The sequence below is a fragment of the Daucus carota genome, chromosome 7 (genome assembly GCF_001625215.2).
Source record: "Daucus carota subsp. sativus chromosome 7, DH1 v3.0, whole genome shotgun sequence".
Taxonomy (NCBI): Eukaryota; Viridiplantae; Streptophyta; class Magnoliopsida; order Apiales; family Apiaceae; genus Daucus; species Daucus carota.
Genome location: NC_030387.2, coordinates 30,043,456 through 30,056,976, shown reverse-complemented (window position 1 = coordinate 30,056,976; position 13,521 = coordinate 30,043,456). Strand labels below are relative to the sequence as shown.

At 34.9% G+C, this 13,521-nt stretch overlaps 2 protein-coding genes across 2 annotated transcripts; one reads left to right on the top strand and one right to left on the bottom strand.

Moving 5' to 3' along the window:
- Nucleotides 1–1,934: 1,934 nt before the first annotated feature.
- Nucleotides 1,935–6,621, top strand: LOC108193474 (U11/U12 small nuclear ribonucleoprotein 59 kDa protein). Its single transcript, XM_017360140.2, has 9 exons — nt 1,935–2,160; nt 2,243–2,398; nt 2,796–3,135; nt 3,215–3,298; nt 3,766–3,831; nt 4,114–4,186; nt 4,660–5,039; nt 5,451–5,491; nt 6,074–6,621. Coding segments are annotated over exons 1-9 (1,218 nt in total). The 5' UTR covers nt 1,935–2,158; the 3' UTR covers nt 6,150–6,621.
- A 4,157-nt stretch (nt 6,622–10,778) lies between these two features.
- On the bottom strand, nt 10,779–13,227 carry LOC108193126 (reticulon-like protein B1). The gene is made up of 5 exons (XM_017359644.2): nt 12,825–13,227; nt 12,005–12,185; nt 11,788–11,929; nt 11,389–11,458; nt 10,779–11,296 (listed from the first exon to the last, which is right to left on the bottom strand). The coding sequence occupies exons 1-5, from the start codon at nt 13,051–13,053 to the stop codon at nt 11,127–11,129; spliced, it is 792 nt and encodes a 263-aa protein (XP_017215133.1). The 5' UTR covers nt 13,054–13,227; the 3' UTR covers nt 10,779–11,126.
- Nucleotides 13,228–13,521: the final 294 nt, after the last annotated feature.

Here is a 13,521-nt window from a genome sequence, read left to right as displayed (position 1 = left end):
TCATTTTTAGTAGTTTCAAACGGACTAGTCCAAGTACATTTTGTTCATATGTTATTAGTTGAGTAACGTCGAAAACAGCACAGAAGTCTATAAGGATCAAGTTGTGACAATTAAGTCGTATTAAGCGGTCTTTATTCTAGCTAGTCAAATTAGATTAGATGCTTCTCCAAAGCTAAATCACAATAATAGAACAGGCCGGGTTCAACCATTCATAGACGTATGCATACATATTGGCAGTTTGGCACAGAGCGCGCAGATTAAAAAGGAGATAATGTTCTCTCAACTGTATATACTCAGAACAGGATTCATGTTGCATAGAAAACTTTAGATCGTTAAGACATGATCTTTTGAAAGATGGATGGTACTCGGGGCATAGCATAGCTCCGCCATACCTGGAAGAACCTTTAATTGCCAGAAACACTCAAGAACTGGGATCGTTTAGGGAGGAGCAGCCACTTCCAACTGCATCAGGTGCTGCCCAGCGTAGCCCAAGAAAGACCTGTCGCCGATACATCCTCAGTCCATCTTTATTAGAATACAATATGATCCTGCCATCTTGGGATTTTGAGAGATTGATCACTTAACAATTTTGCTTCGACGAGAGTCTTCAGAATCAATCATGTCTTAAGGGCACCTCCAACCATGCATCTCCGTTTAAAAACAACTTAATACATTCTTGGGATAAAATAAGAAAACATACTCATTTCTTGCAAGGTGAAGCTCCAGAATCAGTTTTTGAGCATCTTTCGGAAACGAAGGCCGAAGTGCTACGAGAAAGTCCGCTGCAAAATAAAACCCACAGAACATATATGAATTTTACACTTTTTTTTTTATAGAAAATATGAATTTTACACTTGATTCTAGGATATGAAAAACAAAATATGGCATAATGCTTTTATAATATTACTCTCATAAAAGTTGCAAAATGTTTTCATAATTAGCCATATCTTACACCAAATAATTATGCGTGTTAACACCATTAAAAATTTACAGTGCAGGATCGCACTCAAGTGGGAAATAGAACCATTAAAGCTCGTAGAATCATAAATTTTAAATAAATTTTTACACTTGAATCTAAATATATTTTTTTCATCGTTATATATGTTTAAAATATAATACACAAATAAATAATATACTTTTTGCGTATACAGTTATGCTGCAACACCTTGTCAATATCAGATCTGGCTAAAAGCATAGGAACATGACCCAGTACTAGGACTGAGCATTCGATTCGGTTAACCGAATACCGAACTGAAATTACCAAAATATTTCGGTTCGGTTAACCGAATACCGAACCGAAATTACCGAAATATTCCGGTTCAATTAACCCAACCGAAATATTTCGGTACCTAATTCGGTTTTGGTTTTCTGGTTATTTCGGTATTTCGGTTTTTTCGGTTTTTTCGGTTTTTTTACCGAATTAACCGAAAAAACCGAATAACCAAAATATTTAAAATAAAAAATTTATATTATATTATATATATATAAAAGTTTATTTTTTTAATAGATTTTAATAATTTATATGATATATACACGATATCAGAAAACTGAACACCCCTGAGACTAGCCTAGTTCAATTAATTAAAATGAAATCTGAGTCCGACGGAGTGACGAGACGCCGAGACCTCAGTACCTCACCGGTCACCACTCACCAGCACGGCCGCACCCAGCGGGCCAGCATCTTCACCTTCAGTCTTCCTTTGCTCCAAATCTGTGTACTGAAGGTCTAAAACTTTAAATGATTGTACTGATGTCTTTTACCATTGTTTTTGTGAATTTTCTCCATTATTTTTTTGATTTTTCTTCATCATTATAAAATTTCAATTTTTTATTTCGGTATTCGGTTTTAACCGAAATAAAAAATTCAGTTCGGTAAAATAACCGAATTAAATTCGGTTCACTATTCAGTTATGATTTTTGAGCTTATTCAATATTTCGGTTATTTTGATATTCGGTTCGATTTTACCGAATAATCAGCCTACCTAGTACATGTATACAAAATTTTAATTGAAAAGCAAAAATTACAAAACATTAAAATTAAAAACAGCCAACAAATTCAGCAAGTTACGCGAGGGAATCAATGCAATTCGCCTCCCGTTTGGTTCGAAAACGAAGAGAATAATCGGAACTGTAACTAGGGCTCCTAAGTTGCAAACCAATGTAAGTATTTCAATTCTATCAACTCAGCTGTAACTTAAATTATTAAATTATTAACAAAATTGTTAATTCGTGCGATTTTCAGGTCGTTCCCGCCGATGAGTAGGCCTCCGCCACCGCCGCAGCAGTTTTTTCCGGCGTTCCCTCCGTTCCCGCCGCCGTCTACTAACTTTTGGGAGACTAATAATGTAAACAACCGGCTAACAGAGTTGAGCGATACGCTTCGTGTCGCCAAAGCAATGTCAGTAGTATTTCTATTTACATTTTTTTTCTAGTTTAATTTATTTGGAGTTGTAATTGTTTGCGTATTTGTTTAATTTATTTGTAGTTGTAATTGATTGGATTTTTGTTTAGTGTTAATTTATTTCAACACTCCCCCTCACTCGAAATCTCATTATTTGGGTTGAAGAGTGGATCACGGGCACCCATCTTTGGGGTATAAATTGCCTTCGTGTCCATTTTAAATTGTGGGCAGGGGCTCGAACCCGAGACCTCCCGCAAACCTCGCTCTGATACCATGTAGAGAACCATTCCCTCTAAAACCTTAAGATGTTAGAGGAGGCCCCTTTATGGATCTTATACTTATATTTCAACAGAGATTCTGTGTAGTGGTAATATATTAGTTGTTTAATTAACAGGGAACGTGAGTTAGAAATGTTGATCGCAGTGAAAGAGAAAGGGAATGATAATGGGATGGATAACGAGTCGTTTCGTTGTTCGGTTTCTGAATTTTCGAATTATTTGGAGGAAAATAGGATTGATCTAGCTACACAAGAGCTGCGGTCGTTAGAAGGTGCAAATGCTTTGATATCAAAACTAAGTGTTGAGGTAGAGCCGTTTAGGGTTTTGACAGATGATACGAGTCGGTGGGAGGAAAAATCTGTAGCGCTTAGGTTTGTTAATAAAATAAAGAAACATAAGAGAAATAAGCTTTGGCGGAAGAAAAAGAGGAAGCGTGTTGCAGAAAGGGTTGCAAAGGTAAAGAGAGTGTTGTTTTGTTAGAAAGTTTATTTGAGTTATTTAAGCCTTCTTAATATTGATGACTGGTGATGTTTAGGAACGTGAGCGATTTGATCAAGTTAATCAAGAAGCAGATGAATGGAGAGCTCGAGAGATCGCCAAGGACATTGCGAAGCGCAAGGTAGCAATACGAAAGTGTTAGAAGTTTATATGTAATTAGCAGTTTCTTTAGTTATAGATACTCCTACAACTATATAGTGATTTATTATCTCCAAATTAATTGATTTAGCTGTATATTCAAATCAGTTTTTTTGGGGGTGTTGGTGATGATGAAAAACAAAAACCAACAATATCATAACTTTCAGAGCCTGATGCTGCTTTATGCACAGATACTTTAAAATAGAGAACCTTTTGAAAAAGTCATAGACTCCGGACTGAGGAATAAGAATTAGGTTTCAAGCGTGCAACCATGAAACTCTCTTATATGAGTATTCGACTGAAGAAATAAATATGTGGCTGATTACTTTCTATCCCTAGTTTTGGTGGTTGTCTTTTTTCATGTTGTTCTTTTCTTTTGCAAGGTAGCATGACTTTTGGTAAATGATCCTATTTCTTTTTGCTACATAAATGATCCCTTTCATTTCGCAGGTAGAAAAGATGAAGGAAATTGCCAAGCTTAAAGCAAAAGAGGAAAGAAAGAAATTAGAATCTGAGGTGAGAAACATGGAACTGACTTCCGTGATTTTTGGAAATCTTGCATGTCTTTATATTTATTTCCGTCACCTGCTCCCCCCACAATATGAAAGCAAAAAAGAGGGTCTTACATTCTTACTTCATACAAAACCATTTGTTATATCACTTCTTTTTTCTTTCTGATTATTGATCTGCAAAACATAACATCACAAATTAATCGTACAAGATTGATTCCTCGAAATGTTTGACAATTACGTCATGCTGTGAACTGTATGCAGTAAGCTTGTTTTTGTTCTAATGCAGCTTGAACTGGTGTTGATTGTGGAAAAATTACAAGAATTGCGGTCAATAAGGGTACAGAAGTTGAAGAAACAAGGTGAGAAATAAAAGTGCATTATATTTCTCTTCCTTGTTTAAAGTTCGATTAGTTTTACTTTTACTTTTGTGATAGTGGTAGGATACAGCATCACAAAACTTACTTGTTGTAGTATAGATTGCAAGATTACAAGTTATATAGTACATGCTAAATGAAGCTTAAGTAGCAGACTGGACTACGATACTACGTTGAGTTTGTTTCACCACATGTAATTCCGCCAAACAGTCTAGTCTGGTTAAATAGTACATGTTTTCTGGCTTACGTCATGGACTACATAGAATTGAAAATATATTAAGAACTAAAATTTGAACCATAATAATTTAACTGTGCATATTATTACCGGAGCGACAATGAGGCAGTAGACTCATTGATCTTATCTGTGTGCTGTGCCTGCATATTGTGTGCATCATTTCCTCTTTTCTTCTTTCTGAGAGAGTGAGATTCCAATAATCATATGCCTCTTGGTTATGCAGGTCATTTTCTTCCTGAGGAGGACGACAAGTTTCTTGAAAGAGTAAGAGCTGCAGTTGAAGAAGAGGAGCGCCAAGCAAAAGCTGGAGCTGCTGCTAGTGCTGCTAAGGATGCCATTGCAACTGCTGAGGAATCTAGAAAAGTAAGTCAGAATCATGGTCAACCCGCAGAAGCTCGAAGCGCTAGCCGCGAAGATGAAGAAAGTCAGGAACAGATCGTTATGGGTAAAAATGCTAAAGGCTCGCAAGCGACTGTTGATACTCGAAACCAAGGATCAGAAGTACCAGGCCCAGGGAGAGCATATGATTCCCTAGCAAACTTACCCCTCGAATTTTATCACTATTATCATGGCAGCAATACCGATATGGGGACTCTTATTGAGGTAAATTTACTAAATGTTTAGCGATCAGAGCCACCTTATGTTTACTAACAATTTATTTACATTAGGAACACTACAGTTCTCACAACTAGCATTAGAAATCAGCCACATATACCCTGATCTTTTTTAACTATAACTAACAGCTTGTATAGTTTTGTAATTTACTCGAGTCAATATCTTTTGTTTAATATAGGGTATTCTTGTTAATTTTTAGCTTTTATATTTTTCTTAAACCTAATATTACCGAAGTTACTTTCTTTTGTTTAAAAAGGCTATTCTTGTTTAGCAGAAAAAAAGGCTATTTTTGTTTTATGGTCTGCTTAGATTTTGCACTGAGTTGGATTTTTAATTTATCCATAGCGGTTAAGCTGATTTTTTTCCAGCTTACTTGAGGTAACTTAAACCTTATTGCAGGTTCGAAGATCATGGGATGCATATATCAGACCTGGAGGAAGGTAAGATCAAAACAATAGTTTATTACTTTGCATGATAATAATGGGGACTATCCTTTTGATCGTTCTACCTACTGATCACTTTATCTAATTATTTTAATGTCTCAATGTTGTCATATGAAAACCTACAACGTCGCTACTGAGTGTAAACACTTGCACTTCTGACACACTTGGGTTCTGAACATGAATTAAGAATCTTGCGGAGTCCTTTAATTTGTGGCTCCCAAAAAAAATTAATTTGCATTGCATTATCATTAAACCTTCTATCATTGATGTTCTATGAGAACATCATGTAGTTGTCCTTTTCTTTTACGTTTAAGCATACATATATTAGAAGAAACAAACTGAGGCATTTATTTTCATATATCATTCAAGATTCTCTCTCAGTTTGCCTAATTGAATTTGTAGAATGAGCTAAGAGCTTGTCGGCCAAGTTGCCACTTTTTCCCTAAAAAGCGTTTTCTAGTGAGTTGCGCACAAAAAAGTTTATAAAAATTCTCCCCTGCGTCACATTCTAGAGAGTTTAATGTGTGTGCCCAGACATGTAGATAAAATATTTTCTGACCATATGTATCTCTTTCTCAGCCGGATACCAGGGCACTGGGTTCAGCCACCACCACCGGCAGATGAGATATGGGCATCTTACCTGGTGAAACCCTAATTGATCCTTGTGTACTGCTGGCTTGCTTCCTAGGCACAGAAGAACCAGGGTATCCTGTGTTTGTATATGTTACAATCTTTCACATGTGTGTCAAGAATTGAACTGTATGGAGGCTATAAAGGATTGTAGAGAAGGAAATGATTGCACTCAATCAGGCATTCAATTTGGTCCAACCATGCTCCCATCTTTAATATCAGATATGCTCTGGCAGGTAGGTAATTGCTCATTCAGTTGATGGGTTAAAGGAGGATAGCATGCATAGTGTACACTATTTACAATTTATTGAGTATGCAATTAGAAAAAGATGTAGCTCTAGCCTTACTTCAATCCGCCTATACTTTTATGTATTTGTAGTTGATGTCATTATTGGTATTTAGTTTACAATATTCAACAGAATTCTACTACCTTCACTTGGTGACATTGTTTTTAGTATTTCAACTGGCAAGGATTATTTAACTCAGGATTTTTTTTTTGTGTGTGTGTGGTTAATTTTGAATACAAGTGAAAATAAAAAATAAAAAATTTAGGAGTACTAGAGATAAGACTGCCAAAAAGGGAATATTTTTCCAAGAGATGACTAATTTATTACTTAAATAATATAATATAGAAAATATTTAATAAAATATAAAAATTATATTTTATTAACTTTAAAAATCCTCATTTCTTATTCAATATTTATTATTAAAAGTACTTCTCACTGATACTAAGACATAGGGCCTGTTTGTTTTGAAGAAACATGTTTTGAAGAAGCAGAAGTTTTTCTTGATCCGTTTGTGTAAATAAAAGTAGAAGTATTTTTAACAAGTTGCGAATGCTAAGCTTCTGCTTTTTTTCCAAACACTCTATTAACTTATTTACATCTCACCACTTCTTTACTTAAAACAAAAAGTTTCTGGCTTCTTTACTGTAATATCTCGTAATTTTTAGAATAATATTAATTGATTAGTAATAATAATAATAAAGGATTAAAGTTGAATTAGGATTTAAAATTGAATTAGGATATTGGGCTTAAAATATGGATCGGACTTGTATTCGGATAACGAGTAAGTTCAGAATTAGGGTTTTGAGACTCTTTATATATCGATCGTGTTCCCTCGTTCTTTTATATCTTTTGCGAGCCGCCCAATCTTTTCTCTTCTTTTTATTACAAAAATTCGTAGGGTTTTTATTCAGAAATCAGCTGTCTTGTAAAATTCATAGAAAATTCAATTCTTATCGGATTTCGATGATTTTTAATTTGTCGGAAAGCTTTTTCAATTTCCTACAACTTTCGTTCACAATGTTTTCTCAGATTCGTTTTCAAACTGTTCTCAAAATCCCAAAACATATTCAGGTCCTGTTTTTCACTTTGAATCTGATCAGCAAACGTTTTATTTAATTCCCGATTCGTTATGAGTCCGTTTTTGATGATCCATACCTTTTCGGAAAGGTCTTTTCGTTCTCTACAACTTTTGTGTTTTGAGTTTTCCAAGAAAATATTGTTTATGGGGTCAAAACAGTAGATTAGTGATCTGGGCAGATTGGATTCACGGAGGATTTTGGAGTCTAAAATGAGATGATTTTGGTTGGTTGCCAAGGATTAGTTATATGATCTTGGATGGTGTTGATTATTTGATTTTGGTGTTGAGGTAAGTTTCTGACCGATCTTTCTAGTGTTTTAAAAATTATGTGTTATATGTTTATATTTGATTGTATAAATTTGCGCTAAGTGATTATATTTGAATTGATTTGTGTTCTCGTATATGTGCGGTGTTGACGATGATTTCGGAACTCTTATTTATACCATGGTTTGTGAAAATAAGAATAAGAATAAGGACCGAGTCACCGGGTTATAGTAACAGTTTTCAGAAAATTCAGGACCGTTATCACCGGGTTGTAGTGATCGTGGTATAAACTATGAGTTCTGAGTTATTGTTCACCATGTGATTGTGGCATCGGATAAGAAGATGAAAGTGTTTTGAAAGTATTTGTTGCGTATATCGTTATCGTATAAAAAAAAAGTATGTTTTATCTTATTTGTATACATGTTACTTGGCCCGACTAGTTGGATCGATTAGTTGCTTGCTGGGCTGTTTAGCTCATTACTTACATTTTTCAGGTTTGATTAAGAGCGGGTTGATTAGCATTGGAGTCGAGGATATTAGATTTGGAGAAATTTGACACATGGATTAGAGTTATTAGCTGCGCTTTTGTAATAGTCACCTTTGTAATAGAATTTTAGGTTAATAAATTGTGTTGTATTTTAGTTTTTGATTTAGTTTTAATATTCCGAAAAGTCGGGATGTTACAGTTGGTATCCGAGCAGGCTGTCCTTCGGAGTGTGTTAGGTATGGGACTATGTCATTCCCTAGGGTGCGATCCGAGTACTGAGGTTTAAGTTTGACTTGTCAGTGGTTAGTGAGTTTTTAGTTGTGTGTCTTGACTTTTAGATGGTTTTTGGAGAATAGATTTGGGAGAATTTAGGGACCAAATTCTTTTTAAGGAGGGTAGAATGTAATATCTCGTAATTTTTAGAATAATATTAATTGATTAGTAATAATAATAATAAAGGATTAAAGTTGAATTAGGATTTAAAATTGAATTAGGATATTGGGCTTAAAATATGGATCGGACTTGTATTCGGATAACGAGTAAGTTCAGAATTAGGGTTTTGAGAATCTTTATATATCGATCGTGTTCCCTCGTTCTTTTATATCTTTTGCGAGCCGCCCAATCTTTTCTCTTCTTTTTATTACAAAAATTCGTAGGGTTTTTATTCAGAAATCAGCTGTCTTGTAAAATTCATAGAAAATTCAATTCTTATCGGATTTCGATGATTTTTAATTTGTCGGAAAGCTTTTTCAATTTCCTACAACTTTCGTTCACAATGTTTTCTCAGATTCGTTTTCAAACTGTTCTCAAAATCCCAAAACATATTCAGGTCCTGTTTTTCACTTTGAATCTGATCAGCAAACGTTTTATTTAATTCCCGATTCGTTATGAGTCCGTTTTTGATGATCCATACCTTTTCGGAAAGGTCTTTTCGTTCTCTACAACTTTTGTGTTTTGAGTTTTCCAAGAAAATATTGTTTATGGGGTCAAAACAGTAGATTAGTGATCTGGGCAGATTGGATTCACGGAGGATTTTGGAGTCTAAAATGAGATGATTTTGGTTGGTTGCCAAGGATTAGTTATATGATCTTGGATGGTGTTGATTATTTGATTTTGGTGTTGAGGTAAGTTTCTGACCGATCTTTCTAGTGTTTTAAAAATTATGTGTTATATGTTTATATTTGATTGTATAAATTTGCGCTAAGTGATTATATTTGAATTGATTTGTGTTCTCGTATATGTGCGGTGTTGACGATGATTTCGGAACTCTTATTTATACCATGGTTTGTGAAAATAAGAATAAGAATAAGGACCGAGTCACCGGGTTATAGTGACAGTTTTCAGAAAATTCAGGACCGTTATCACCGGGTTGTAGTGATCGTGGTATAAACTATGAGTTCTGAGTTATTGTTCACCATGTGATTGTGGCATCGGATAAGAAGATGAAAGTGTTTTGAAAGTATTTGTTGCGTATATCGTTATCGTATAAAAAAAAAGTATGTTTTATCTTATTTGTATACATGTTACTTGGCCCGACTAGTTGGATCGATTAGTTGCTTGCTGGGCTGTTTAGCTCATTACTTACATTTTTCAGGTTTGATTAAGAGCGGGTTGATTAGCATTGGAGTCGAGGATATTAGATTTGGAGAAATTTGACACATGGATTAGAGTTATTAGCTGCGCTTTTGTAATAGTCACCTTTGTAATAGAATTTTAGGTTAATAAATTGTGTTGTATTTTAGTTTTTGATTTAGTTTTAATATTCCGAAAAGTCGGGATGTTACATTTACTTTAAGAAGTTTTTTGCTTCTGTTTTTCTTGATTCGTTTGTGTAAATAAGTAGGAGTACTTTTAAAAATTTGATAATGCTAAGCTTCCACTTTTTTTTCCAAACACTTTATTAACTTATTTACTTCTCATTTCTAATTCACTTCTTTACTTTAAACAAGAAGTCACTTTTTTTAAACTTGCCCAAACGATCCCATAGATAAAATAATTGCACCACCAACATTATTCCTCATCTACATTCCTTAATATTTGATATTAAAAGTAATTCTTATCAATAGCAATAGGATATACAAAAGGAGAAAATGTTTGTAGTAAAACTCCTCGAGGATGCTCTGAGAGAGAGTTATCATAATGTCACGAAATAAATATTATTGATGGAAAATTTGTAAATATAAGATCCTAAGATCCATTCCCGGCATTACAAAACTATGCTTTTAACCTTGAGATATAACATCCCCTCCCAGCATTACAAAAATATTCTTTTAACCTTGCATAAGAACCTGTATGAGAACTTCCAGAAAATATCCTTTAACATTGTACAAGAACTTACCCTTTTAAGCTCGAGATGTCTTGTGTATTCAAATATACATATCAGGATGATATAGAGGACATTAAAGAAGAGCCATTGCCCTTCAAAGAACACAAAGAGCTAATCTTTTAAACTTGCTCTATGATACCAGCCCTCATAGAAAGTTGCTGATACAAGACAGAAAATAAAGCATCAACCAACAAAAAGCATGAAAGAATAAATAACCTAGAAGGGAAAGCAATTTTCTCCCAACTCCATTTCCAGCAGAAAATAAAGACAAAACCGTCAAACAGTGATATAATTGCAGTTACATAATTGCATACAACATCAAACTAAAAATCCAAAGATCAACAGAACCACTAGAAACATTAAATATCCACAACTACATACCACTGTCAACTACGATGAGGATATCAGCATGCACTAATGTACCATCAAAATACAAACCGCCACTGGAACACAACAGGCACGAGCTAAACTATAGACTTCACTACAATTGTAACTGGTACCAAATACCAAGGTCCGAGAAGGTCCGAGTACCACCTATGTCTTATCCATGATGACATTCTCTAAGCTTTCTTCTTGTCTTTCACTGTTCCTCTCGGAATTTTACTCAAAACCTTCGCATCAAAAACAGCATATTGTTTTTTGATCTCAATCATTGCTTTCTCCGCAAGGGGATCAATTTTGTCTTCGTACTTCTCATATAGAACTGGAACTGTGTGCAGCAGCACAAAAGCTGTTTCATAACAGATGACCACAAACCATTAAAACATAACCATAAAAAGACTAAGATCAAAGTAGAACACAAATTAATTATATATTGCTTACTCATGTAAAACAGTGTCAAGAAATTACACCAACTTCCAACAATTGAGAGAACCCATAAACCAGCTATTATCTGAGACGTGAAAAAGGAGAACAGTTAAATAGATTTACTGGTCCAAAAAAGTTTAACACGTCATTAATGAGGGTTAACAGTAAGAAAGGTAAAATTTTTGAACCTCGCCAACTCATAAATAACCTTGCACAGTTAGATTTTAAAATATTCATATTCCCGCATGGCCAGCCAATTCAACAAATCCCGCTTCGTTTATCATTATTGTTTTGTTCTTGTAACTTGTAAATTCAAGTGAAGCACACAAATATTAACCTTACAGGCTTCCAAACTTTCATAATTAGCAAAATATATTCAAAATATAATATATTAGATTAATAACAAGAACATACCACCAAAAAACTTTTAATCTCTCTTCCGGACGCAACATTTCGCAACATAGCAAGGGCGCGATTAATTTCAATCCTTAACTCAGCAGCAATCTGAAGAAACAGATCTTCTGGAAGTTGAACTTCAGGTATGCGAGGAGGAGACCTGTGTCCAAACTTGTCTGTCAATGCCTAAAACAAGTATAATCATAACTAATGATAGATACAACATGACACTCACTTGTTGATGAAGGTTGACACATTGGACCATAGGAACATGATTGCAAGGGCCAAAATAGAAATGTGGCAGACCAAGGTAATCAAGTGGTACTCGAGCAGCTCAAAAAAGGCGTATACTGCAGTTGCTCCACCAAGTACAGAGGCAGATATCTTCTTGTTCCTCCACAAGAACACATCAGCCGCTGCATGAAGCAATTAAAAAAATTATGTGTATAAAACACAGAAGTAGAAATACATACCAATTACTCACATTTTTTATTGCATTTAACACCATTAATTTTATTTCCATCACTAAATTCCAGTACTCAAACATGCAACATCCATCCTCTCAACCAGAAGCTTCCATTGCATTTCATACATTTGCTTAGATCTCGATCCATAATATACAGTTAAACATTTTCCAACAGATATGTTACTTTAGACACAGAGTAGCAAACATAGTCCAATTATGTGATTTATAAATCTGTACTATGAAAGACAATGCATCACATTATAAACCACCAGTAAACAACTCTGTCAGCTATTTTAAATTTATAATCTAGACCAGCAGTTCTGAGGCAATTATAGTCCCTAGTAGGCTAGTAATGACATAAAACGTTCCTGATTCGGTAATTTCTTTTTTGCCTAAAATGATTTTATGAACTACCTGCAACTACAATCAAGCCCTGAAACAACTAACATTGAAACAATTAACTTAAAACAAGTGACCTCAGAAGCAGAAATTTTACATACACAAAATCAACCACAATAGATAAAAGTATATGAGTGTGTGTGTGTGAGTGAGTGAGAGAGAGAGAGAGAGGGAGGGAGAGAGAGATTACGTTTGCCACCGCCAAGCACCTTATGAACAGGCTTCTCTCTCCCAAACAGCCTATAGATCCTGGATTTCATCGACGACTGCACCGGCGGCGGTGAAGAAGCCTTGACCGGCGACTTATTCTCGAAATCGGCGTGCGAAGGCGAGGAGGAGCCGTCGCCGTGAAACTTCTCGGAGATCTTGTCCATCAAAGACTCGGTTTTGACCTCGGGGATCTCGTCGTGCTCCGTCATATCTACTCTGTCTTCACACCAAAAGCTCTGAATTGATGGAATGTTACAGAGGTGTTGTGGTTTTGAGATGGGAGGGGTTTTGGGGATTTCGAGGAGAAACGCCGTTAAATAACGGTAAAGGCCAATCGGACACAAACGCGGATTTTCCTTGCTTTTTTTGACTGACGGTGTATGTGGTTCCCTCGGTGCTTAATCAAATAAATTCAACTGTGAGTTATCAAAAATAAATTGGGCTTTTTTTTATACATAATCATCTTTAAAAGGATTTTTATAAAAATATTGTCATTTTTTTAAATAAATTATAAAAACACTATATTCTTGAAAATATTTTCAAGAAATACGATGGTTGTATATGCAATCTATCTTCCACGGCTGACAAACTTATATAATCGAAAATGCAACTTTCGAAAAAAATAATTGAAAATTATATTCATTTGCGTAATAAGTTGCAACAAGTTGCAAAGATAG

Excerpts from the sequence above, each read along its gene's own strand:
- LOC108193126 (XM_017359644.2), bottom strand. The coding sequence starts at position 13,053 with ATGACGGAGCACGACGAGATCCCCGAGGTCAAAACCGAGTCTTTGATG. Across the intron at positions 12,186-12,824 it reads GGTGCTTGGCGGTGGCAAAC|CGGCTGATGTGTTCTTGTGG; the intron begins GTAATCTCTCTC and ends TGCTTCATGCAG. Across the intron at positions 11,459-11,787 it reads AGATTAAAAGTTTTTTGGTG|ATAATAGCTGGTTTATGGGT; the intron begins GTATGTTCTTGT and ends TTCACGTCTCAG.
- LOC108193474 (XM_017360140.2), top strand. Across the intron at positions 3,299-3,765 it reads AGGACATTGCGAAGCGCAAG|GTAGAAAAGATGAAGGAAAT; the intron begins GTAGCAATACGA and ends TTCATTTCGCAG. Across the intron at positions 4,187-4,659 it reads ACAGAAGTTGAAGAAACAAG|GTCATTTTCTTCCTGAGGAG; the intron begins GTGAGAAATAAA and ends TTGGTTATGCAG.